This window comes from Talpa occidentalis, unplaced genomic scaffold, assembly GCF_014898055.3.
Source record: "Talpa occidentalis isolate TD23 unplaced genomic scaffold, MPIMG_talOcc4v2.1 talOcc4.3, whole genome shotgun sequence".
In the NCBI taxonomy this organism is placed as follows: Eukaryota; Metazoa; Chordata; class Mammalia; order Eulipotyphla; family Talpidae; genus Talpa; species Talpa occidentalis.
Genome location: NW_023603184.1, coordinates 4,823,827 through 4,848,819, shown reverse-complemented (window position 1 = coordinate 4,848,819; position 24,993 = coordinate 4,823,827). Strand labels below are relative to the sequence as shown.

Genomic DNA, 24,993 nt, shown 5'->3' with positions numbered 1-24,993 from the left:
CTATGTGAGAATATAAGACAGCATTCATTCATAAATTCATTGAGTCAGTAATAAATGTGGTTACCTACTTCGTACCTAGACAATGGAGATAGAGTAGTGAACAATACAAATACGCTGCTTACCCTCCTGGACCTATGGTTTTAGTGAGTAAGATAGTAAACCAGTTGACTGAAGATGACAACAATAACTAATAGTTAATACATACTTGCTATATGCTAGGTAATATTCTAAGCGTATAACATGTATTGTCTCATTTAATTCTCACAATAGTACCTTGAAGTGGGACATTAGTACTATTGTCATTTTACACTTTAGGAAATTCAGGCAAATAAAAGCAATATTCCCAAGATTACACAGCTGAAAACTGTAACAAGATAACTTATAAGGAAATAACTAGGGTAATGCAATATATAGGTTGTCAGAAGGCACCAGGAGGAGATAGCATTTGAGAGTTTATTCCATGGAATGATTGGCTCATCTCATTAGAGAGCTAGTACGTTGTCTTGGCTCAGATGACTACTCTCTTCTTCATCCATCTTTATTACCCAGGCTTTCTGTATCCAAATAAGATAATTTGACATATTTGCTGCTGCTCAAAATGGAATACCCTTAGTAGACAGTGTTCATAGAATGCCACCTTATAGGTAAATGGTTTACTGCTCATATACAATAAGAAAAAATTATTGGTCATTAAACTTATTTGTGTCATCAGGGCCTCCCTGGTGGCGCAAGAGGTTAAGACACAGCATTATGATGGGCCTCCCCTGGTGGTGTAGGCGGTTGAGTGCAATGCTATGAAGCTGTCTGCAGCTTCTGCAGCACTGGTTCAATCCCAGCCGGCCGGCGAGGGTCCCACATGTTGCCGCAGACCTATCCTGTCCCGCCCGCTGCTCCCCTTGGCAGTGTATTTCGGTTGTCTGCCTGTTCTGCTCCCTGCTCTCTCTAGTGAGTCCTCTCACCCTGCCACGCATCTGGCCTGTACTCCGGTTCTTGTATAAATAAATAAATAAAATCTTTAAAAAAAAAAAAAGACACAGCTCTATGAAGCCACTGCAGCACAAATTCAATCCCTGGCCACGGAGGTAACCCACATAGCGCGGCATACCTCTCCTGTCTCGCCCGCTGCTCCCTTCAGCAATGTATTTCAGTACATCTGCCTGTTCTGTTCCCCACTCTGTCTCTGGTGAATTCTCTCACCCACTGCATCTCTGGCCTGTATCCCAGCTTTTATATGCATAAATAAATAAAAATCTTTAAAAAAACAAACTTATTTGTGTCATCTAATATATGGTATAAATGTGGAGATAGAAATCTGTCAGTTTTTAGGAAAGGAACATTAATAATTTCATCCAGATATATATTAATTACCAGAGTTGAATTGGGAAGTTGCATACCTTTAATGTACTCTTGTAATAAAAGGTACCAACATCAAATTTCTTTTTTATTGTTTTGATTAGATAAATCCATGAGATGGATTTTATCATATTTTATTATGAAATGAATTTTATTAATTCACTCCTGAAAAAAAAGGGAGATTCCAAAAGTGCATTTTCCTAAGTCACTTAAAATATAACTCTAATGAAACCAATACATGATTATAAAATGCATATTTCTTTTCTTAAACAGGTACTCTGTGAAAAGATGCCCCACTTCTCTCAAGTAATCTAGAATTATCAAGGCGTAAACTTGAAGTTCTAAAGTTGGCAGGTTTTTTAGGATTATCCACCATCCAGCATTTAAGTAATACTATTTCGTGTGTGTGTGTGTGTGTGTGTGTGTGTGTGTGTTGTGTGTGTGTGTGTATGTGTGCGCCCATGGTAACAGAGGAGCAGAGATTTGCAGCAAGGAGAAACACTTCAGAACAAACTAGGACTTCACTGATTTTCAGGCTCCTAGCTTTGCATGAGCAATGGACTTGAGACTTCTCTGGGCCATTTATGCTCCATGTTTTCCCTCCTTATTGTTAAATTGAGCCAAAATGTGGTGTGGTGAAGTAATGGTGACTAATCCTATTACAGGCTTCTTCAAAGGGGGTAATGCTTCTCCCTGCAACCCCCCCACCCCAATCTTTTTTCCATAGTTCAGTTCTTAGCTAGAGTTGACACATTGTAACAGAAAATTACCCATTTCTCATTGTCAGCATCTGGATTCTCACAGACTCAGATAATTGGCAGGAATAGATTTTCCCCTTTAGCTAAAGCAATTCTGTCCTCTCTGTTACTGGCTCAGGCGCTTTTGTTAAGCCAGTGTTTGAAATCTCTAGAAGATTTTGGTTCTTTTCTATACTACCAGAGGTATGCTACGGAGAATTGGTGCATTGAGAGTCACCAAAACCTATTTTGAAACTTGAAAATCCAGGTTCATTGAGGAGCCAAGAAACTGCTTATTTGCTTAGAACCTATCTCTCTTCTTTAGTCCCTTCATGTTTTGATTACAGGAAACCATCCAACAGCACTTGACCTGGTAACTGAGGAAGCCATTTCACAGCCCATTGGTCCCCTGACTCATTTAGAAGTCAGAGTCAAAGGTTATGCAAGTAATAATTGGGCCCAGATTCACCCTGTCAGGAAAAACTTTACTTCCCCACCCCCTTCCCTTCTGCAAGTTAAGAAAAACTTAGCTGTTGTGAAATCACTCAGTAAGAGGAAATGAAGGTACTCCATCCTTGGATCAAGTACTTTCAGACCCAGTGATATTATTCCTGTTTTTATGGGAGCTGCTTTGCAGCTAGTTAGTAAGAAACTTTTGGTATAATTCTCTACATTAAAATATTCCCCCTTAGAGACATTCCTTGATTTTTTTAACCTACAAATGATATAAAGAATCTTTACTAGGTTCAAGCCCTGATATTCCTTCTCCTACCACCACCCTGATAATTCCCTGAGTACTCCTTTGGCAATCAGGTAGGCACACACATCTGAATTAACATAGCAGTGGTGCTGTGAATAAGGTAAAATAGCTCATCAGGCGTTAAGAGACTTTATTTTTTCAACAGTAGAACAATTTAAATTCACCAGTGCCTTTAATTTCTTCCATAATTTGCTCAGAACTCAAGAAGATCTGTGGTGCTGGCGGCACGACCTGGCACAAGAGCAGGAAAGAATGACACAATCTGGCACCTTTAACCAGAAGTTCTTTAATGAACTGGGAAGGGGGGGTAGAGGGGATTGAGGGGAAGGATGAGGACAGTTAGGATTTTGGCAGCCACACAAAGGTTCTTCTACCCTGAGAAAAGTGAAAAGAAAGTCAAATGAAGCTTTGTCTGTTATGATTTGCTGAGATGCTTGTCTGTCTCTTAGCTTCCAACCCCATGGCAGGTGCATCTTTACAGTCAGTGACTTCCCCACAAAACAAATTGTTTCTTAGGATTCCTTAAGAGAGGTCATGTCCAGCCAATTTCCTGTCTGAACCCATAACTGTGATTCCTTTCTTCAGTGATCAGATGTGCTTCTGAACCAGCAAGCATGATAGAAACTGTCTTATAGAAAATTTATTTTAGGATTCGTTGGTCCCAGGATTGCTCAGTTCTGGAGCTGCAACAATGGATAATACTGATTCCAAAGTGGCCATAGACACAACCTTGAATTCATCCCTTTGTTATTAAATAATAACAACGCCTGTTAATATTCTTGTGTCATTTTTTTCCGAGTCTAGATCATTGCTAGGAATGATAGTGCATGTGTTAAAGGGTTGTGGTGCAAATCAAGTGAAACGATATGTGTAAAATGTCTGGCTGTGTATAGTCAATTTTGATTGTATCTCACTTCCTTTTAGCTCCCAATTTTCTGGGATTTTGCTTCTCTCCTACTTTGTGGATCTCTTGGAATGTGATATTTTTCTTTCTCTTTAAATAGTATAAGAGTTGACAGTCACAAAGTCTTCTTGGTCTCCCCTGCTTTCTGTAACACTTTGTGTATCTGCACTTTGTGTATCTTTTTGAAGTTTAAAAATATTTGATGATTTCTGTGTGACTATTAGCCATTTTGTGTTAGCCTCTTTTTCATTTAGTTCATTTGGAGAAATGCCTAAGAAAACTTTTCCTCAAACCTGTAAGTCACTTCCTTAATTCTTGTCTACACCCTCTTTCCTCTGGCTTCCAAGATTAAAAAATTTAAGTAAGATAGGAGACCTGACTTGGGTCAAGTGTATCCAGCTTGTGCTGTTGCTGCTCTTCACTCTAGTAGTATAGTGATGCTCTCAGAGTAATGAAAAGCAGACCTTCTCTGCTGAGGTCATCACTCCTCGCACTGGCAGCGTGCTCCAGGAAGCTGTTTATCTGTGCTTGCGGAGCCAAGCTTCAGCCTCCTAACAGTTGGAATGTGCTGAGAAACCACAGAGCCCAAAGAGAGAATGTTGCACAGGCAGTTCCAGGCAGGGAGAGTATATTTACACCACACAAGCTGCAGTTTACATGTGTGGGGATAATTGTTTGTCTGTGTACTCTCTCACTTCACCTTCTATACAGTATCTGTGCCCTCTCAAGGGGTTTTGTCCAGAACTATATTGCTATGTCCACATTGCCCTAAACATACACTAGCTGGCCCTAAAAAAAGGTATTACAGAAAATTTGGTGTAAACATCACCTTTTTAAGGCACATTTGATATTGAGAATTTTAAACCATACAGATCTGATCTCTAAAGCATCCTACAACACTGTTCCTGACATGGTTTTTCCAACTAAATGTTTCTTTTTCATTCCTTTACCAAAATATCAAGTATTATTATAAAGAGAAATAATGGGCAATAGAGTAGTTAAATAAGATATCACAGGAGCGTTTTTCTTGACCTATATGATGGTTAATTTTATGTGTCAACTTGACTGAATAATTGGTATGCTCAGATAATGAATCAATAAACTGAATAAAGAAAATTCCCCTCAGGACTGCAGTGGGCATCATCCAATCCATTGAGGGCCTAACTAGAATAAAAAGGCGGAGGAAAGGCGAATTTGTTCTTTTTGATTAACCGGAACATCCATTTTCGCCTGCCTCCAGATAATCAACAATCCTGGTTCTTGGGACTTCAGATTCAAATTGAAGCTCACACTGTTGACCTATTGACTCTCGGGCCTTTGGGCTGGGGCTGTGGCTTACACCATTGGCTTCCCTGACTCATCGGCCATCAGACTCTGACTAAATTGCATCATACTCTTTCCTGGGTTTCCAGCTTGCACATGGCAGTCCATAATCCATGCATATTCTACTCTCTGGAGAACACTGACTAATATAATCTGTAAAGATGAATAGAATTTGGATAAACAAAAAAGCAAGAAGGCATATTTTTATGTGCTATGAAAACACTGTACCATAGTATCTAGGAACACAGACTTGGGGTTCAGATAATGTATGCCATATACTCATTTCTTAATTTCAATTCTTGTTTGTTTTGCATCTTACTCTGATACTTTTAGTCAGTATACTTTAAATACAAAATAAGGGAAAATGACATTCCAACTTTGGGAAAATGAATGTTTAAAAGTTAGTTAAATTTAGGATTTTTTTACTAGGGTTCCTCATACTTACCTTAGTCTTGTCTCTCACAATGCATCCTCGTTCTTTCTTCTTTTTATTCCTAATTGCAAAGAGGATTTTTTTTAAAGATTTATTTATTTATTTATACAAGCACTGGGTACAGTCAGAAGCATGAGAGAGTGAGAGAAATCACCAGAGCCAGAGTGGGGAACAGAACAGGCTGATGGACCAAAATACATTGCTAAGGGGAGCAGCGGGCATGGCAGGAGAGGTCTGTGCACCATGTGGGACTCTCGCTGGTGGCCGGGGATCGAACTGGTGCTGCAGAGGCTGCAGGCACCTTTGCAACCCAGCGCTCAACCGCTGCGCCACCAGGGGAGGCCCAGCAAAGAGGATTTTAATTTACTTTCTATAGTTCATTTCTATAGTTTATTGTGAAAGCCTTATGTAATTTAAATATGCTTTTGTTTGTCTTTTTAAAAGATTTCATTTTTTTAAGAGTAGTTTTAGATTCACAGCAAAATTGAGAGGCAGGTACAGAGATTTTCCATATACAGCCCCTCAAAATGCATAACCTCCTTCATTATCTGCATTCTCCACCATAGTGGTACATTTGTTACAATGATAAACTTGCACTGACACATCATCACCTGAAGTCTCAGTTTACCTTAGAGTTCATTCTTGGTGTTATATGATCTTCGGGTTTGGATAAATGTATAATGACATGTACCCATCATTATAGTATACAAATTATTTTTACTCCTCTAAAATTCCTTAGTGTTCCACTTGTTCATCCCTGCCCTCCACTGCGATCCCCAGCAACCACTGATCTTTTTAGTTTACCTTTTTTAGAATGTCATATAGTTGGAATCATACAGTATGTATCCTTCTCCAATTATTATATTTTTCAGGTCAAGAATTTCTATTTAGTTCTCATTTTTATGGGTTCTTTGCTAGATCTTATTTTTCATTTGCTTGAACATTATAAAGCATGGTTATTAAAAAGTTCATAATTATCTGAATTCCCAATGCATCTGTTTCTATTATCTATTCTATCTCTTGGTTTTTTTATTCCAATGTCTTATCATGTGGTATACCTTTTTTCCTTTAGCTGAATGTTGTATACTGTATATGAAAAATTGTAGAGATAATATGACTCCTAGAATGATATTCCCTTTCTGCAAAGAGGATTTATATTTGCATCTGGCAGATGGCCTGAGTATTAGCAACCCTGGATTACCTCAATTCCTTCGGGATTGAAATGAATTATAGCTATGCTTAAGAATCAGGAAGGGCTGATCTATTTCCACATATAGCTCTTCAGAGTGCCATATAGAACCTGAAGGATTTACCTGAGTCCCTCTTTTCAGCCTGGGTGGGTCCTGAACTATAAATTTTTTTACCTATAAACCTCGAATCAATTTAAACTCAGAAACAATATAAATTCAAAATTATTGCCTGCTCAATTTATCAGTTGCATCTTTCCCAACTGGCAGAGCCCCTGAAACTACCAATGATTGTAATAATACCTTATTTAAGAAATGGTGATGAGTATAAATGATATTGTGAGATATCTGAAACAACTTCAATATAATATGGAAATATCTGCAATTTCTACTATTGACAAAATCACAAGTACTGCTGAGTCTACTATGTTTATATTTGTAGTCAAAGGAAATGCTAAATTCCAGTTAGAAGGCTCATAAAAATAAAGATGTAATTTTTTTCCCATCCAAGTTTGTGGATCCCTTGGATTCAACACATGAACCCTTCTGTTTAGAACTTCAGCCTACAGGAAACAGTGGTACCAAATGCTGAGCTCTCCTTTTTGGGTTATAGTCTCCTCTTACAACCAGGCCTTGTCATTCTTAATTTGCTTGGTGGTTCTCTGATGATTTCAAACATTTGTTTTTAGTAATTTGTCTAGTTCTTAGCCAGGAGGGTTAGTCTTAATTACATAGTCTACATTTATTATAAGAAGCATTTTGGAACTTTATTCTAAAAATACAGTTACATTAGTACAAATAGAAAATATATACTGAATGGGGGTCATAAAAGAGTCTAACTTGACTTGTGAGACTAGCACATGTTGAAAAGCAACAAGCAGGAAATACATAATTAAGATAGGACCAGTTTGAAGAAAGCTCAATTATATTGAAAAAGAAGAAATACAAAGTTAAACACAGACCTCATAAAGGCTAAGAGATAAATTCTCTTCCTGGTTTTCTTTTAATTTTTAAAATTCAGTAAATATTTGAGCATCTGCTGTCGGTCAATCATAGTGCCAGAGATGGTTTTCAAGGAATTCATTGTCATTCTGATGGGGTGGGGAAAAAAGTGATAGAAACAATACAAAATAAAAAGTGGCCTTTGAACCCCAGACTTCTGTGGGCAAGAAGGAAGCTGAGGCTATTTATGAAAATGAATCTGTTATTCAGAAGGTAGAACCCAAAATGCAGAGGACAGAGTCAAAAGCCATGGAAAATCATTACCAGGGAGAGATACTGGGCCCAAATTAGATAATATATGTATGGGTGGACTTCAGAATTGCAATGAAGCAATGATTACTGAATTGCCTCCATTTCCCCTTTTTGAATGGAAATCTGTTCATCTTATCTGTGTCATCATTGTACCTACTAGGTGTGTGGGAGCATATAACTTGTCTCTTTAGTTTATTATTGTTCAGAATGAGGGTCCATCCTTGAGGAACCAAAACCAAGAAATTGTGCTTGAAGAACTTCATCTGTACCTGGGCTTGATTTATATGACAAGACCCTGAAGTTTGGGTTGATGCTTAAATGGTATTGGACTTTGGAGGTATATTTCATAGGGTATATTTTATCTTCAGGAGAAAAGTAAATTGCTGTGACCAGAGGGCAGCCGTGACTGATTGTGTTTTCCAAAGATAACTGAACAGCTATCTCCTGTCTTATATGATCTGCTACAAAAGGATCTTGCCACACACCAAACAAAAGGTAGAATCAGAATTTTTTACAGTGATCTGCCTTGGTGTGCATCTATATTCAGTCATTGTGCTAGACTTAAAGATCCTTTCAATATAGGAACTCATGTCTTTCAGTTCTGAGAAAATTTTTTTTGAATTATTTTTTCCTCCCTCCATTTCTGTTTTATCAAACACCTTGTTTGTTTGGTTTTTTTAAATATAAAAAAAAGGTTGATTTATTTATGCGTACAAGAGCTGGGGTATAGGACAGAGGTGCAGGGTGTGAGAGGATTCACCAGAGACAGAGTGGGGAGCAGAACAAGAGGACTGACTGAAATACACTGCTGAGGGGAGCAGGGACAGGAAATGTCTGCTGTGCCATGTGGGTAGCTCCCTGGCTGGGGATCTAAAGGATCTAACCCGTGCTGCAGTGATATTAAATATGCCCATTTTATTTATATATATATACATTTATATGTATATATGTATATGTTAATCTTTAGGCTGTTTCTCACCCTTGAAAGTGGCCCCCACTTGAAATAAAAAAATTTTAAGACTGTGTCCCAATTTGAACTTCTGAATATATGGTCACCATATGCTAAAGCATGAGTTGGGGAAGGAGTACAGCATTTGATGTTCTCCATTGCTCATCTCTTCCATCCTACATGTTCCCATCTGAAACAGCATCTACATAATGGAAAATTGTTTAGAATTGCAATATTTTGTGGAAACAACTATTTCTAATAACTTTTTATAAAAATAATGTTTATTTTTATGTCTTAAGCCTAAATGAAATATTTTTTTCCTTAGGAATCTAGATCTTCTTTAATCAACAACTCCTTAATTTCCTAAAAGTCAGTTTTGTGCCCTGTGGATCACTCAGTGGAACGAGCAAGTACAGAGATTCCTGTGCTTTTTCTTTAGTTGTGAATTCCATAAAGCTAACCCCTTTATTGCAGTGGATGGGAACTGGACAGTGTTCATATGGCAATTAGCAAAGGAAAGAAAAATATCTTTTTGATATTTTTGCCTAGGAATTTGAGAATTCACAACTTAGTCATAAACAAGTAGATTGATGTGTTTAACTATGTTGAATCACCCTTAAATCATTCCTTGTTTTGTAACATACTATCCAGATCTTAGGGGTATCCAAAACAGTGGTTGGGCAATTCTGTTGTGGATTTTAGATCCTCCAAAAGCATTAGCCATTAATGGACAAAGTGTTAGGGTGATAGATGAGCATTTATGGGTTAGCTTAATATGGTTAGCTCTCTGTATAGGAGGAGGGGGTGTAGCTTGTAGACAAGAGGCAATTTCTTTGGGGTTCACTGCCTCTGTTTTGCAGAACTTTTTCAAAATTCCATCTTAGAGATAACAACTAGAACATTTAGTGGCACTTGATGGTATTCATCAGGAGTTTAGGGTATTGGCGTGTTGTTTAAAGCAAGGCAGAAAGGATCACTTTTTACCAGCTACATAATTCCTGCCAAGAGCTTACTTACTTTGCTGCTTGGGTTTTGTTTTTGTTTTTCTGCTAACCCATTAAAGAAACTAAGCACTATATTGGTTTCAGGCAAATCTTTGTCATCATTGGCCCTAAAAACATCTTGGGGACCAGGGAGCACCTGGTCATTTGAAAACCTCTATCCTCAGTGATTGATGCCCATCTCTACAAGCTCCTGGAAGTTCTCCTTCTTTTTCCTGAAGCACCTTCGAACATTTCTGCATGGCTACCCACTCTCTTCTATTATACCTCCTCCTTCTGCCTTACTGAATACTGGAGTTCCCAGCTCAGAACTCTTAAGAAGGAGCTTTATTTCATAGTAGAAAGGGGCCCCCATATGTGGCCTATTATATCCATATCAACTTGCTTACTCGTTTCAAACAGCTATTGTCTTTTAATAGGGTCCTGCCTGGCAGGGGGAGTCCTTAATTCCTGCCATATAAGAATGGGCAGCTTGAGTTACAGCGAACTGCAGTTTGGTGCTCTGATCAAAAGGCCTCTGTTGTTTTTAGGGTTTTTTTTCCCCTCCCTTTCTCTCTTTCTATATCCTGGGCTAATAATTCAGCACAGCAAGGTCATTACAGGCTTTGAATTGAGAGCTGAGAGTGTTAAATTACTGACCTAGAATAAAAGAGATCTGGGGGTCTCTCAAGAAAGATAAAGGGATTCCGGCTAGTAAAGTGCAAGCCCAGCAACCTCACTTCTTAACAATATTATTTTTTTTAATCTTCTCTGTCTCCAAAATTCTTTTCTGGGATAGGGAAAGATCGCTTGCCAGAGAAATTAGGTTAGTAAAGCAACAACATGTGAGAATTGTGGGCCAGGTGCTAGCCACTCATGGGTGCCTGTGTGTCTGTCCTTTTTGTCTCTCCACCTTGTTAATATTTCACTCTCTTCCATATTGCTCCCTCAGTCAGATATCTGGTCCTTCCCCACGTAAGTAAATATAGTGGTGATTCTTCAGCTGAAAGGTTATGTCCCACATGGGGATTTCAGACCTATGAAAAATACGCCACTTAGCCCCCCAAATATCTTAAAAATATGACATTGTCTCATTAAAAACTGCTTCTATTACATTTATATTTGTAAATAGTATTGTCCTGGTCCTCCCATACTTTAACAAGACAAAATTGTCCCACTGTGAATGAACTTGACACTTCCACTCTACCATATTGGTTCTTCTGAAAAAGTATTTCTAGTTCTTCATGTTTTGGCAAAGCTGTTATCTCCCATGCATCCTTTTTTGCAATTATCTCTTAAAGCCAGACACCATTGTTACCCTCTGGAAAATATTGACATCCTAAGTCTTCTCTTTTTAGAAAAATCCTGAAATAAACTTTTACAGATTTTCTTCGCCATAAAGTAGAAATAATAATGGTCCCTGAGAGTGCCTGGCGTTACACCACTTGTGTGATTATCACATTTAATCTCTGGCACGCTTATGCCGTAAGCCTTCCTATTTTCACCATTTTACAAATAAAAAATAATTGAGGCCCAAAGTGGTTAAGTATCTGGGCCAAAATGACAAAGCTTGTGGTAGTGGTAAGGTTTCCCCCGACTAGTGTTCACGTTAATGTGTGTGTGGATCTTGTGGGGGTCTTGTTAAAAATGCAGAATCAGACTTATAGGTCTCAGATGAGGCCTGAGATTTGGATTGCTGACAGGCTTCCCAGTGAGACCAGTGCTGCTGTCTGTATTTCAGTAGCAGGCAATAGTCATTCCAGCTTCAGAACCACTCTAAAAAATGTTTTGGTTATAACTTCCAATTTCTCATTCAATCAAGTAATTCCGTAAAAACACTTACTGGGTATAATTTGACTCCAGTATCTTCTTTTCTTTAATTTTTATTATGGTAAAATATATGTTACATACAATTTACCATTTTAGTCATTTTAAGTGTACCATTCTGTAGCAATAAGTACATTGATTGTTCTATAACCATCACCACCAGGGCTTTTTCATTTTCTGAGACAAACTCTGACCATTAAGCACTAACTTGTATTCCATCCTCCCCCTGGCCTCTGATAACCACCATTTTACTTTTATCTCTATGATATAATTTAACCGTGTTGGATATGTCTCATATAAGTGGACTTGAACAATATTTGTCTTTTTGTGATTGGTTATTTCATTTAGCTAAATGTCTCAGGCTTCCTCCATGTTGTAGCATATATCAGAATTTCCAGCCTTTTTTAAAAATTTTTTTTTAAGATTTATTTATTTATTTATTTATTTAAGAAACAGGGTACAGGCCAGATTCGTGGGAGGGTAAGAGTATTCACTAGAGACAGAGTGGGAAACAGAACAGGCAGACTGATGAAACACACTGCTGAGGGGAGCAGTGGGCATGACAGGAGAGGTCTGCCGTGCCATGTGGGACCCTTGCCAGCCGGGATGGAACCAGCACTGCAGAGGCTTGGATAGCTTCACAGCACTGCACTCAACAGCCTGCGCCACCAGGGGAGGCCCAGAATTTCCAGCCTTTTTGAGGTCGAATAATATTACATGTATATAACACATTTTGTTTCTCCATTCATCCTTCTGTGAACTCTTGGGTTGCTTTACCTTTTGGCTATTCTGAATGATGCTGCCATGTATATGGTTATAGAAATATGTGTCTAAGTCCCTACTTTCATTTACTTGAATATGACTCCAAAAGTGGACTTTCAGGTCTTTGGTAATTCTGCCTGTATCTTTCTTTGTAAAGTAAGATTTTTGTTTGTGTTCAAGTTATGTGTCCCTCTTTTTTAAAAAAAAAAAAAAAATTCCATCCTTGAAGCAAATATTTAAAGGTTTGGCAGGAAGAGTGAGTTTTGAGTATACAGATTTCTATTAAGCTCTGTCATCTATAGCTACTTTGTGATTTTTAATCACAAAGGAAAATTGAGAAATACTCTTTGACCCTTAGGAGACTGTTAGTTGGTTAAAGGGCACTAAGTAGAGAATCAGAGAGAGTGATCATATTCTAGAATAAGTCAGTATTAATAAAGTTTTAGCACAGAGAAAGTTTTATGTGGATTAATTCAAGACTTCAACTGACAAACAGGTGTTTTGGTGTCGGGAGCCCTTGTTAAATTTCTTGTGTTCTTCAAAACTTCTGGAGCAACTGTCCCAGGATCTTCTTTGTGGTACGTCTTTCTCTGAGGTCTTTAAGCAACTAACATGTTAGATTATGTGTTTTATTATTAGATTTTTAGATTTTTCATCTGTTTACAAGGGTTTGTTGCAAGATGCTGCATAGTATTGAGTTTCTTCCCTGTATATCTTTAGAAACAAAATTTTCTGTTGGAAGTAAGAAAATATATCAAAGTGACTTTGAAATCCAATGAGTTGGTAAGCAAATTTGGAGGGGTTTTTATAAAGGCATCAATTTTATTATCATGTTGAATTATGGTCAAATCCAAGGAGACTTGGCCTATGAGTAAAGCATTTGTAGGAAGCATTTATTTCCCAACCTAATTCTTGTCATCTTGATCAAGAGGGATGGTGGTTGAGAATTACTTGCTAGACTTTGAGCCTAAAGAGTTGATAAATGTAGCACCTCCAGTTCTCGAATAGGGGTGGTAATGAGAAAGGAATGTGTAACATTTTAGGGATCCGTAAAAATACTGTGGCATTTTCAGTGAAATCCGCAGATGATATGGGAACATTTGGGGGATCCTAGTGAGAATGAAAGGATTATATCAAAAGACCTAAAAGCTATAGCTTTGGGAAGAAAATAAAATAGAATTTACCTTAAAATGTTGTCTAGTGCTGTACAAAGCACAGATTTGCACTGGGAAGAAACAAACTAAAAGGAAAGTAGTATTGTGTTGAAAAAACTGACATGAAATTAGAAATTATGTGATTTAACAGCAAAGCAGACCAAAGCTGTCTGGAGGTCTGGAGGTGGAGAAGAATCACATTGTGGGGAAGAAATGGCTGATCTGTCTGTGAATGACTGAGGTAGCCCTATCTGCACCACTAAATTCAGCTTTGGTAGAAAGTAGTGCAGACGGGTGAGCCAATTGACAAGAGAGATGTGGCATTTGAAAGACAGAGCTAAAGAGAAATAACAGATGACAGATACAGAGACCACATAAGAAAGAATGAGATGTAACTTGTAGGGTAGCTGTAACAGAAAGAGTGCAACATTCTAAAAAGGAACATTTCTTGCCAGAAACTTTTCCTGTAATGCTCAGAGATGTTTCCCTGGAGAAACCATGAAAACACAATTACTCTGGATTTCAAGTGAAATTAGGCAAGCTCCTGGAGTTCTGTTATTAAGAGGTCTGTTTAGAGGCCTTGGAGGAATGAGACAACCTAGAGATTTATGATAATTTAAGAAAAACAATTTAAAATATTAACATATAATAACATTGCAGAATATCTGGAAGACAGGAAGAAATCAGTGAAAAGTCAACGACTCTAATACAGTTAGTAAATATTATCTTTTCAATCTTTAAGCATTTTCCTTATGCAGACATATTTTAATGTAGCTAAAAGTATAATCTGCATACAATTTTTTCCAGTTTTTTAAGAGCTTGAAAAGCACTTTCTAAATTACTACGTTGTCTTTTTATAGTTTAAATTTCCGGCACCAGTAGTATGTAGTAACCTTCTCCCAGGGTTCTGTGCATTGATACCCCATCCTGAGGCTCATGTGTAAGGTGCCTGTTTCTCTTGGCATGCACTAAACAATTTTATAGGAGAGATGTTCCTTCACACTTAAACTGCAAGGGCAGTAAGCAGATTGCTTTTCCACTGATAATTGGTAAGGAGCTGATGGTATTGGGAGTTTACCATAGCATGCCTGGTCTTCAGCAATAAATTTTGAACTTTGAAGTCTTAAAAAAGGGAGATTCAAACATGTTTTAATTCTGGCAGGGGATCTAACTGAATTATAAAGAAGGATCCAATGCAGAATTTGTGCTTTTAGAGAAAGAACACTTAAGAACTAAGTCCTATGCCCAGCCTCCGTGGGGAGAATTTACTTGTTGATTACCCTATCTGGAAATACTCTTTTTTCTCCATTAGCATCAACCCAGGATGGCATATATGCTCTGTTCCACTGCTTTAGGAAGATTCTTTCTGAGAATTGGTGACAGATGAGCATTTGGTGAAGTAACTCCGGAAAGAGAAATTAGCATCCCACTGCAGAGGCTTTTCACAGCTCTCAAGGCCTTTGAGGCTCTCATGAGTTTTTCTCTTCATAATGCCATAAAATATGATCTCACTGATGTCATGGTCTAAAAACTAGCTCTGCTACTGAGGATTACTCAGGCAGGCAGAAAAAAAAACCTTGGGATGAAATGTCAGTGTTTAAGGCATGAGAGTGAACCAGTGAACTGAGTTCATTGTTTTGCTGTTGCAGAAATTATGAATCCCATCCACTGCAATCATGCTCAGTTTTCACAAGTTAGTTCACCTATCCCTGGACAGTGACTGAAGACTGATTAGTCCTTGTTGGGTTTCTTTCTAAATTTGGGGATTTATTTTTTTGAAGTCAAAGATCTTGGCTAGTGCACTAACTTAGTCAATGCTGGAGATGGAAGGTGAAGAGGATTGCTAGTGCCCCCCTGCAGTATGGCAGATTTCTATTTCCTATAATGCTTGCATGTACTTCTTCCTGGCCAACAGCGACCCAGCAATTGATTCACCTACAGTGTATCTGTGGGCAGAACCTTATTCCACATTACCATTTATTAAGTGTCAACTTTCTCCTTGGGTACAGGATCCCAATATTCACTTTCTCCAAGGTGTGTTTTATGTTTAAACAACAGATAACAACAGTAAAGAGTTAGACGTTCATAGAAATTCTGCATTAAATTTTTGTGCAGAAACTTTTTTCTGGTACTATATAAGAAATTATGTGATGCACTTTTGTTCAAGTGTATTGTCTAAACTGCTTCACATTTCTGTAACATAGACCATGCTTTGCTGATTTCCCTCATCAAGTTAGCATTGCCAAATTCTCTAACAGATAGGCAATGGAAAGAAAATGTTTAAGGGCTTTAGGCTACATCTGAATTTCACAGGAAGGAAAGAAAAAACAAATCCAGGGGTTGTTAGTTCATATCACAGGGATATATCTTTAGAATTTTTTGCAGAGCAAAACTCAAGTTTGCTGTTTTTACCAATCCACTAATGGGAAATGACGACAAATTTTCTTTTGTATTCCACCTGTACAGAATCTTTTTTCCTTCTGCTTATAGAAGCAAAAAAAAAAAGTTTAAGTTACACTTCTTTTTTTTTTAAGATTTATTTATTTATTCATACAAGCACTGGATACAGTCAGAGCGCGGGAGGGTGAGAGAATTCACCAGAGCCGGGAACAGAAGAGGCAGACTGGGCCTCCCCTGGTGGCGCAGCGGTTGAGCGCTGAGCTGCAAAGCTGCCCGCAGCCTCTGCAGTGCCTGTTCTATCCCTGGCCACAGGCGAGGGTCCCACATGGCGTGACATACCTCTCCTACCACGCCTGCTGCTCCCCTCAGCAGTGTATTTCATCACTCTACCTGTTCTGTTCCCGGCTTTGGCTCTGGTGAATTCTCTCACCCTCCCGCGCTTCTGACTGTACCCAGTGCTTGTATGAATAAATAAATAAATCTTAAAAAAAAAAAAAAAGAGGCAGACTGACAATACACTGCTGAGGGGAGCACTGGCAGGGGAGGTCTGCGCACCATGTGGGACCCTCGCTGGTGGCTGAGGATCAAACCAGCGCTGCAGAGGCTGCTGGCAGCTTTGCAGCCCAGCGCTCAACTGCTGTGCCACCAGGGGAGGCCTTAAGTTACACTTCTTTTTAGGATAATTTGGGTCTTTGACCTTAGTTACCTTTCAGAGGCTGGTCCATGTACTGTTTTCTATCACCTTGGTGTGGCCAGACTGTACAACAGATTGGGTATGATCTGTTGTTGTATTTTGCTTCCTTGGTTGATCTGTTTAGGATTCCTTGCAAATAAAGCTTATCTCGAAACAGCAGAAGACAATCCCTGAATCGAAAATAGTCTATTCTAATGAACTAATCTGGTTTTAGAAAGAAAAAGGAGATAAGAGAATAGCCTAGGAAGACTGTACTGTCACACTTAGGTGTGTAGGTCAAAGCCATTTTCAGTTTGAATAAGAGCATGGTGTACCTGGAAGACATGGAATGTTTGGAGCTTTGAACTTTTGCCTAATGGCACACTGAGAATGACCTGGAATATTTTAATCTGTTTATTTTTGTTCTTTATTACTACTGTATGTGAAATCTGAAGGATTATGTATGTATATAAAACTACTGTGGTGGCATTTATATTTAATTCTTTCCTTGGTAATCCTAGAGTTACTGACTATTTCATCAAAGTAATTTAAATCAATAACGACTTTTTGCTATTAAATATCCAAACTAAGATTTTTTTTTAAGATTTATTTATTTATACAAGAGCTGGTGTGCAGGTCAGAGGTGGGGGGGCAGGGTGAGAGGATTCACCAGAGATAGAGTGGGAAGCAGAACAGGCAGATTGGCTGAAATACACTGCTGAGGGGAGCAGCAGGTGAGACAGGAGAGGTCTGCTGTGCCATGTGGGTCACCTCCCTGGCCTGGGATCAAACTGCAGTGGCTGCATACAGCCTCATAGTACTGCGACTTACCCCCTTGTGCCACCAGGGAGCCCAGTCCTGATATCTTTAAGTGATATTATTATTTTTTTCTTTCTAAATCAACTCCTCCAAATATTTATGGAGTAGTATCTACTATGTGTTAGGCAATGTAATAGAGACAAAGATGAATGTACCTTAATTGCTTACTCCACAGAACTTACTATTTAGCAGGGAAAAGGAGTGTAGTAACTATAAAATAAGGTATCTAGTTGGTACCACCATAGGGAATCATAAAGAGAGAGGTGAGGGGAAATGGGCATGGAAGGTGGAATCAGGAAAAACTTTCATGTAAAACATGGCATTTGAGGGCCTCCCTGGTGGCACAGCGGTTGAGCGCTGGGTTGCAAAGCTGCCCGAAGCCTCTGCGGCGCCGGTTCGATCCCCGGCTGCTCCCAGGCCAACGGAGGAGGGTCCCGCATGGCACACAGACCTCTCATGCCGCCTACTGCTCCCCTCAGCAGTGTACTTCCGTCCTTCTGCCTGCTCTGCTCCCTGCTCTGGCTCTGGTGAATTCTCTCACCCTCCCGCGCTTCTGACTGTACCCAGTGCTTGTATGAATGAATAAATAAATCTTAAAAAAAAAAAATGGCATTTGAAATGGCGCTGAAAGATTGGAGAGAATTTTAACAAGTGCAAGTAGGAAAAAGTATTTCAGATTGAAGAGAAACAGTTAAGCTTTGAGCAGTATTGCATTTTCTGCTGTTATTTTATAGCCATTTTACCTAAAGAATTTTCTCTGATTATTTTAACAATATTGATTAACTTTTTAGGTAAAGTGAATATGATCTTCTGTATGACCAGCTGCCACTCTAGTCAAATACTTCTAATAATTCTGATTTTAGTTAAATGTGAATTTTATTTGGTATGTATTATCTAAAGATAGTACAGTAAATACATTCATCCATCCTTTTATATTCAACATTTTATGCCCTTGACTTATCAGTTTATTTTATAAAATTCATATTTTACTACAATGAGATACCATCTTACACCAGTGAGAATGGCACATATTAAAAAAACTAGCAACAACAAATGTTGGTGAGGATGTGGAGAAAAAGAAACTCTTCTGCACTGCTGGTGGGAGTGCAAACTGGTTCAACCACTATGGAGAGCTGTGTGGAGATTTCTGGACCTACTAAACATAGAGCTTCCATATGATCCAGCAATTCCACTCCTAGGTATTTACCCAAAGGACACAGAAACATTAATTCCAAAGAGCACCTGCACCCCTATGTTTATAGCAGCACTATTTACAATAGCTAAGCTATGGAAACAACCCAAATGCCCAAAAATAGGTGACTGGATCAAGAAGATGTGGTACATATACATAATGAAATATTACTCAGCACTCAAAAAAGATAAACTCTTGCAATTTGCAGCAACATGGATGGAGCTGGAAGGGATCTTCCAGTGAAATAATCCAGAAAAAAAAAAGAAAAATACCGGATGGTCTTATTCATAGCAGGAATTTAGAAAACCAAAATAAGGGACCAGGAAAAAGGCTAATTATAATAAAGTAAAAATCAAAACCAACAACTATAAACCAGAGACACACTGGGTGGGGGGAGGGAGAAGGCAATAGGATCAAAACAAGGGAGAGGCGGGTGGGAAGTGTGTGGGGATGAAAATGATGAAAATGATTCTGATTTTAGTTAAATGTGAATTTAACTAAATGATGAAAAAGATGAAAATGCTTACATTGTGCAAAAATGAAAAATGATGTAAAAATAAATTAAATTTAATTTAATTTAAAAAATTCATATTTTATAAATTTGCATATAAATTCTTATCTGTACAAAGAAGCTCAGCTGGATTCTTCAATGCATATATTATTTCCGGTTTGAAAGATGTATATTTTAAAAGTTACACTAAGGCATCATTTCACAGAATTAATTCTTTTATAGCCTGTATCCTGACCTAGACACCAGTTTTTTTTTTTTTTTAAGGGGTAGGAAATACACTTTGGGACTAGTTCTTTCCTGGATAGCTTCATAAATTTAGGCTAGAATGTTATCATTTTAGACTTCATTTGCTAGAAATGTGATCTACTCTATTTACCCATAACAGTTCATTTGCTTTATTTTTCATTTTCCTTTGCTCAAAACAACAGAACTGCCACAAACTGAGTTAACACTTTCATTGCTTTTTAAAAAAATCTCTAACCTAATTGTCAGATATTGCCCTCATACTTCCTCTTGGTGTTGTAAAAGTACATTTCTACACTTGTTTTCCGTGAGGAAAGAATATGTAATTTGCTTTTCATCCAGCACTGTTAATGCTAACAAGAGACACTTAATTTTTATCCTAAGTAATAACATACTCTGTTAAAGACAGTTCAGGTACTTCCTTTAGAATTTGGTCAGGAAGATAAAAGGAAAATGGAATATGGCTTCTGAAATTTTTTCATGTTCAGTTTAGAGATTCAGATTTTTACCCCATTAAAAGATCAACAAATGAAAACTGGCATTTAGAATTACCACTGTCCCTATATTGCTTGCCACATTCAGCTTAATGTCTACTTTTCCACAAAGATTAACACATTTTCCACTCATGATTTACTTGTCAGGTAACTTGGGAGTTTTCTGGAATGTGAAGTCTGCCTTTGGTAATGATGATTATTGGATAATTGCCTAGTCTTTGGTGGAATTTCCATTCTTTCGTCCCACCGGCCTGGACAGCCTCTCTTTCTTTGGCAGCAGTACCTCTCCCCTTCCTCAGCCCAGCTTAAACAATGACGCGCTTGAGCTCTAGGGCTTTGCTTCATACGCTCATTCAGGGACCACTTTCTACCCTTGCTCTGATTGCTATTGGTGTTCTACTTGGAACTGTTTATATCTTTTGGCACATGGATTTGCTTCTGAGGTTATTGTCAAGAGAGGCATACAACACCACTCCAAATTGGAACCATTGAATTTGTTTCGAACCCCCATAAGCCATGTCATTCTTACGGCAACCAGCATGGGTCAAGAATACAGAAAGACTATCTTTAAGGGAACACAACTCTAAATGCTATCTGGGAGAGAAACATTCTCCAAAAAGATATGAGTGCCAGTAGCATCCAGTAAAGACTGAAAGATGGGCCTCCCCGGTGGCGCAGTGGTTGAGTGCTGGGTTGCGAAGCTGCCCGTGGCCTCTGCGTCGCCGGTTCTATCCCCGGCTGCTCCTCGGCCACCGGAGGAGGATCCCACATGGTGCGCAGACCTCTCCTGCCGCCCGCTGCTCCCCTCAGCAGTGTACTTCGGTCCTTCTGCCTGCTCTGCTCTCCGCTCTGGCTCTGGTGAATTCTCTCTCCCTCCCGTGCTTCTGACTGTACCCAGTGCATGTGTAAACAAAACAAACAAACAAAAAAACAAACAAACAAATAAATAAATAAACATGCTTCTATAAAAACAAAAACAAACAAACAAAAAAAAAGACAAAGATTTCCCTCTGCCTGCGATGCTCCAGTGAAGACATCCTCAGTGTCCATTGTGAAGGGAAGAGTGCTCAGAGACATTAGACTCCAAGAGCTTTCAGAGGGGTGTGGTGATGTGAAGAGACTTCCTCACAGGACTTGGTCTAACCTATAGTTCAGAGGTTTTGGGGGGAAAATTTGGAGGTTTTCTCTCATTTGACAGTGATTCTGTCTGATCTTGACTTGTCACTCTGATTCCAGACATCTGGAAATATCCACCTAATGAGATTTCTTGATTTTTCTTTTTGCAGTTTTAACAGCGTATGTCAGGGAACTCATATTCTCTTCCGGGAATTCAGCTTCATCCAAGCCACCCCTCACAATAGGGCATCATTCTTACGAGCCTTCTGGAGATGCTTCCGAACTGTGGGCAAAAATGGTGGTAAGTCTTCCCAAATTGCTTTCTTGCCTTCCTTTCTTCCTCCCAAAGTCTTTTTTTTTTCTGATAGAAATTAAATATATGCTATTCAAGACTCTTGGAACAATTTACCTTGAGGCACTGTGTCGGAAATAATAACACCACTGTTACTATCACCACTACCATCATTAATGACACTTGTTAAGAGCCAGGCTTAGTGCTGAGCACTCTACATAGTAAATCATCTAATCTTCACACACCCCTGTGGTAGATATTATAATCCCCATTTTATAATTATTGAAATTCAGGCGCAGAGGGGTTAAGTAAGTAACTTGGCAATTACACAGTAAATGCTAGGGGCAGATTCATAGCCAGGGAATCTGGCTCCAGAGCCCTGGCTCTTGGCAAATATCAAAAAACCATGCAGTAAATTCAAGGAATGATGTGAATACAAAGAAGGTTATTCCTGAGTGCAGAATGATATGAGGGTACTATGAGAACTGGAGGAGCGAACTAGAGAACTGTTTGATCTAAGTTGATAAGGACTTATCCATATGGATAAATTAGAGAAGAACATTCTAGTTAGGGCATGCACTATGGCATGGAAGCATGAAAGAACCTAAAATATTTAAGAAACTGGGAAGATCAGAATGGCTGAAGTTTATGAAAGAGGCTAGGGTAGATGATCTTATAAAAGAATAAAAGAAAGAATCAGGTCTTAAAAGACCGTTTTTTGCCATAAAAAAAGAAATTTCATTCTGTAGGTATTACTTAAGGATTTTAAATAGGAGAGTAGTGTTGATACCTGAGTTCTAGAAAGAGCCTTCTAAAGTAAGTGGAAATGACTGAGAGAATGAGACTGAAGGGAAAGAAACATAGGAGATTTGCAGTTGAGGTGAGAAATAACACAAGTCAAAAATTAAGGCAGTGTCCATGGTGATTAAAGAGGCATTTTTAGAGTTAGAATCCACAGGATTTGGATTGGGTTTAGCATGTAAGGTGAGTAAGAAACCAGTGGTACATTTCCAGGTAAGTGTACATGTAGTTCTGTAGCGTTAAGTACACTCAACTTGTTCTGAAATATCACTACCATCCATCTCTACCATCCATCATCTTCCCAAACTGAAACTTTGTATAAGCTCCCCACTTCCTCTTCCTCCCCACTACCATTCTACTTTTGTCTCTGTGTATTATTAGACCACATTGGTTACCTCATGCTAGTGGATTCATGTAATCTTTATCCTTTTGTGAATGACTTACTTACCATAGATTTGTGATATGTGTCGAATTTTCCTTCCTTTGTAAGGCTGACTAATATTCCATTGTAAGTGTATACATTTTGCTTATCCACTCGTCTATCTATAGACACTGGGGTTTCTTCCACCTTTGGCTAATTTGGATAATGTGATATGTTGGTTTTGAAAAGTTGAAATTCCTTTTTTTAAAAAGATTTATTTATTTATGCATACAAGAACTGGGGTACAGGCCAGAGGTGTGGGGGGTGAGAGGATTCACCAGAGACAGAGCAGAGAGCAGAACAGGTGGATTGACTGAAATACACTGCTGAAGGCTGCAGTGGGCGAGACAGGAGAGGTCTGTTGCGCCATGTGGGTCACCTCCTGGGCCAGGAATCAAACTCGTGCTGCAGTGGCTGTGGATAGCTTCATAGTGCTGCGTCTCAATACCTTGTACCACCAGGAAGGCCCAGGTCATTTTTATATTTTACATACTCTTGGTTTGGCACCTTATGACTATATTCCAAGGAAAATAATAAGAAAACCATTGATTGAAATGTCTTTCTTAAGACTTTTTTTATTATGTTTTTCACCCTTTACAAAACCTTGTGTTGAAGACTGACTTCCAGTAGTTTGCAGTGAAGGAGCTGCTCTGCTATATACTAAACCCTGATCTAGAAGCAGGTGGTCTACGAATGGTTTTTCTCTTTATTGAGATTTAATCTTGGTAAGTTGAAATGCAAAAGACTCCTGTTGGAAGCTCCTTTTAAAAAATGGCACTAGTATCTTACCTAAAGAATATTAAATTAGATTCAGTTGTTCCAAATTTTTCAGATTTAGAATCTCTACAACCTTTGTTCACATTCGTTTTCAAGGGTCTGTTCTATTCTACCTTCATACTTTGGATTTTTCCAATTAAGTGGTGAAGATCTTTTTTTTTAATAATTTTTTAAATTTATTTCTTTTACATCATTGTGTATTCCCTGTAAAATTCCCACCACCAGTTCACCTGTGAACCATCACCATAGTCCCTTGTGCTCTTCTCTTCCCTGTTCTGATCCCTTTTCCTTCCCCTCCTTCACAGAATGTCTCGTATTTATGGTTGCCTGCTAGTTTTGTTGTTGCTGTTGTTGTTGTTATTGTTATTTTTTTCCTTATTTGGTTCCCCTATATTCCTCCTGTAAGTGAAACCATTCAATATTTTTCTTCTCCTTCTACCTTATTTCACAGAGCATGATCCCTTCTAGCTTCATCCATGTTGCTGTGAATGGCATGACTTTATCTTTTTTTTATTGCTGAATAGTATTCCAGTGTATATATAGCACATCTTCTTGAGCCAGTCATCTATTTCTTGGCATTTGGGTTGTTTCCATATCTTACCTATTGTAAATAGTGCTGCAACAAACATAAGGGTACAGGTATCTTTTTGAATAAATGTTTTTGTGTCCTTCGGGTAGATTAAGTATTGAATATCGTTAAGATAGTTTCTATAGTGATCATAACAAAGGAGAAGGCCTTAACTTTCACCTCATTCATTCACAAGTATTTCTGGTAGATTTACCGGTTCTTGGGTGCCAGTTCTTGGGTTTATGGGAAGTAAATAGGTTTACTCTATACTTTCATTGAAATCGAAGCATATTTAGCTCCTGGAACTTTTTTCTTAAACAATCTGGTGTTTTATTAGATCATTAATCATTTACACTATCCTAAGACTAGGTAAGGTATTACTACACCCACTATTTTAAAAATAATGAAATTGTATTGCCTGCAAAAGGATTGCATAGTAGATTACAAAGTTGAAAACAGAACCCAGATTTGCCACTTGGCTACTGTGCTATTTTTACTCCTCCAATCACTGCTTCTGTGATATGTAACCTTAGAGATCATCCATCTCAATTACATGAATTCAAAAAGCACTTCATGTAACAGTTCATCTCCTTTATAGAATAAATGCACTGGTGGGCAAAAATCAATATGGACTCAATTTTAGGTAAGCTAGCTTAGAAAAACTATCCCGCTGGTCCATTTATAATCAAAACTGGGAGCTGTTAGTGTATAGGTGAAGTTTGTACTATCTCATCAGAATCTGTCTTTCCAAATCCTTATGCAGTCTCTTCATCAGTCAGCAAATATTTACTGAACACTCACTATATTAAAGAATGGTGTATACAACTACAGTTGGTTTCTGTGAAACTATAGAAAACAGTTTTCAGATATTCTTAATCCTTTTCCTGATTTAGAAGTAGGGCCTCTTCAAGAATTTATTTACTATCACAAGGGATCCATATTACATTTGGACTCTAAACAGATGTGGGTTTCTTTATCTTTCTTATAGCAGCTGCCAGTAATTCATCCAGCTGAGAGGAAGCAGTTCCATATTCTCCCTGTTTCTCTGTGCCATAAACAAGAC

At 38.4% G+C, this 24,993-nt stretch overlaps 1 protein-coding gene across 2 annotated transcripts in view; it reads left to right on the top strand.

Moving 5' to 3' along the window:
* CSTPP1 (centriolar satellite-associated tubulin polyglutamylase complex regulator 1) overlaps positions 1 to 24,993 on the top strand; it is a 156,543-nt gene that overhangs the window by 41,432 nt on the left and 90,118 nt on the right. For both annotated transcript variants that reach the window (XM_037522352.1, XM_037522353.1), the window contains exon 3: positions 21,242 to 21,372. In XM_037522352.1, coding sequence (XP_037378249.1) covers positions 21,242 to 21,372 — 131 coding nt within the window. The remainder of the gene's footprint in view (positions 1 to 21,241; positions 21,373 to 24,993) is intronic.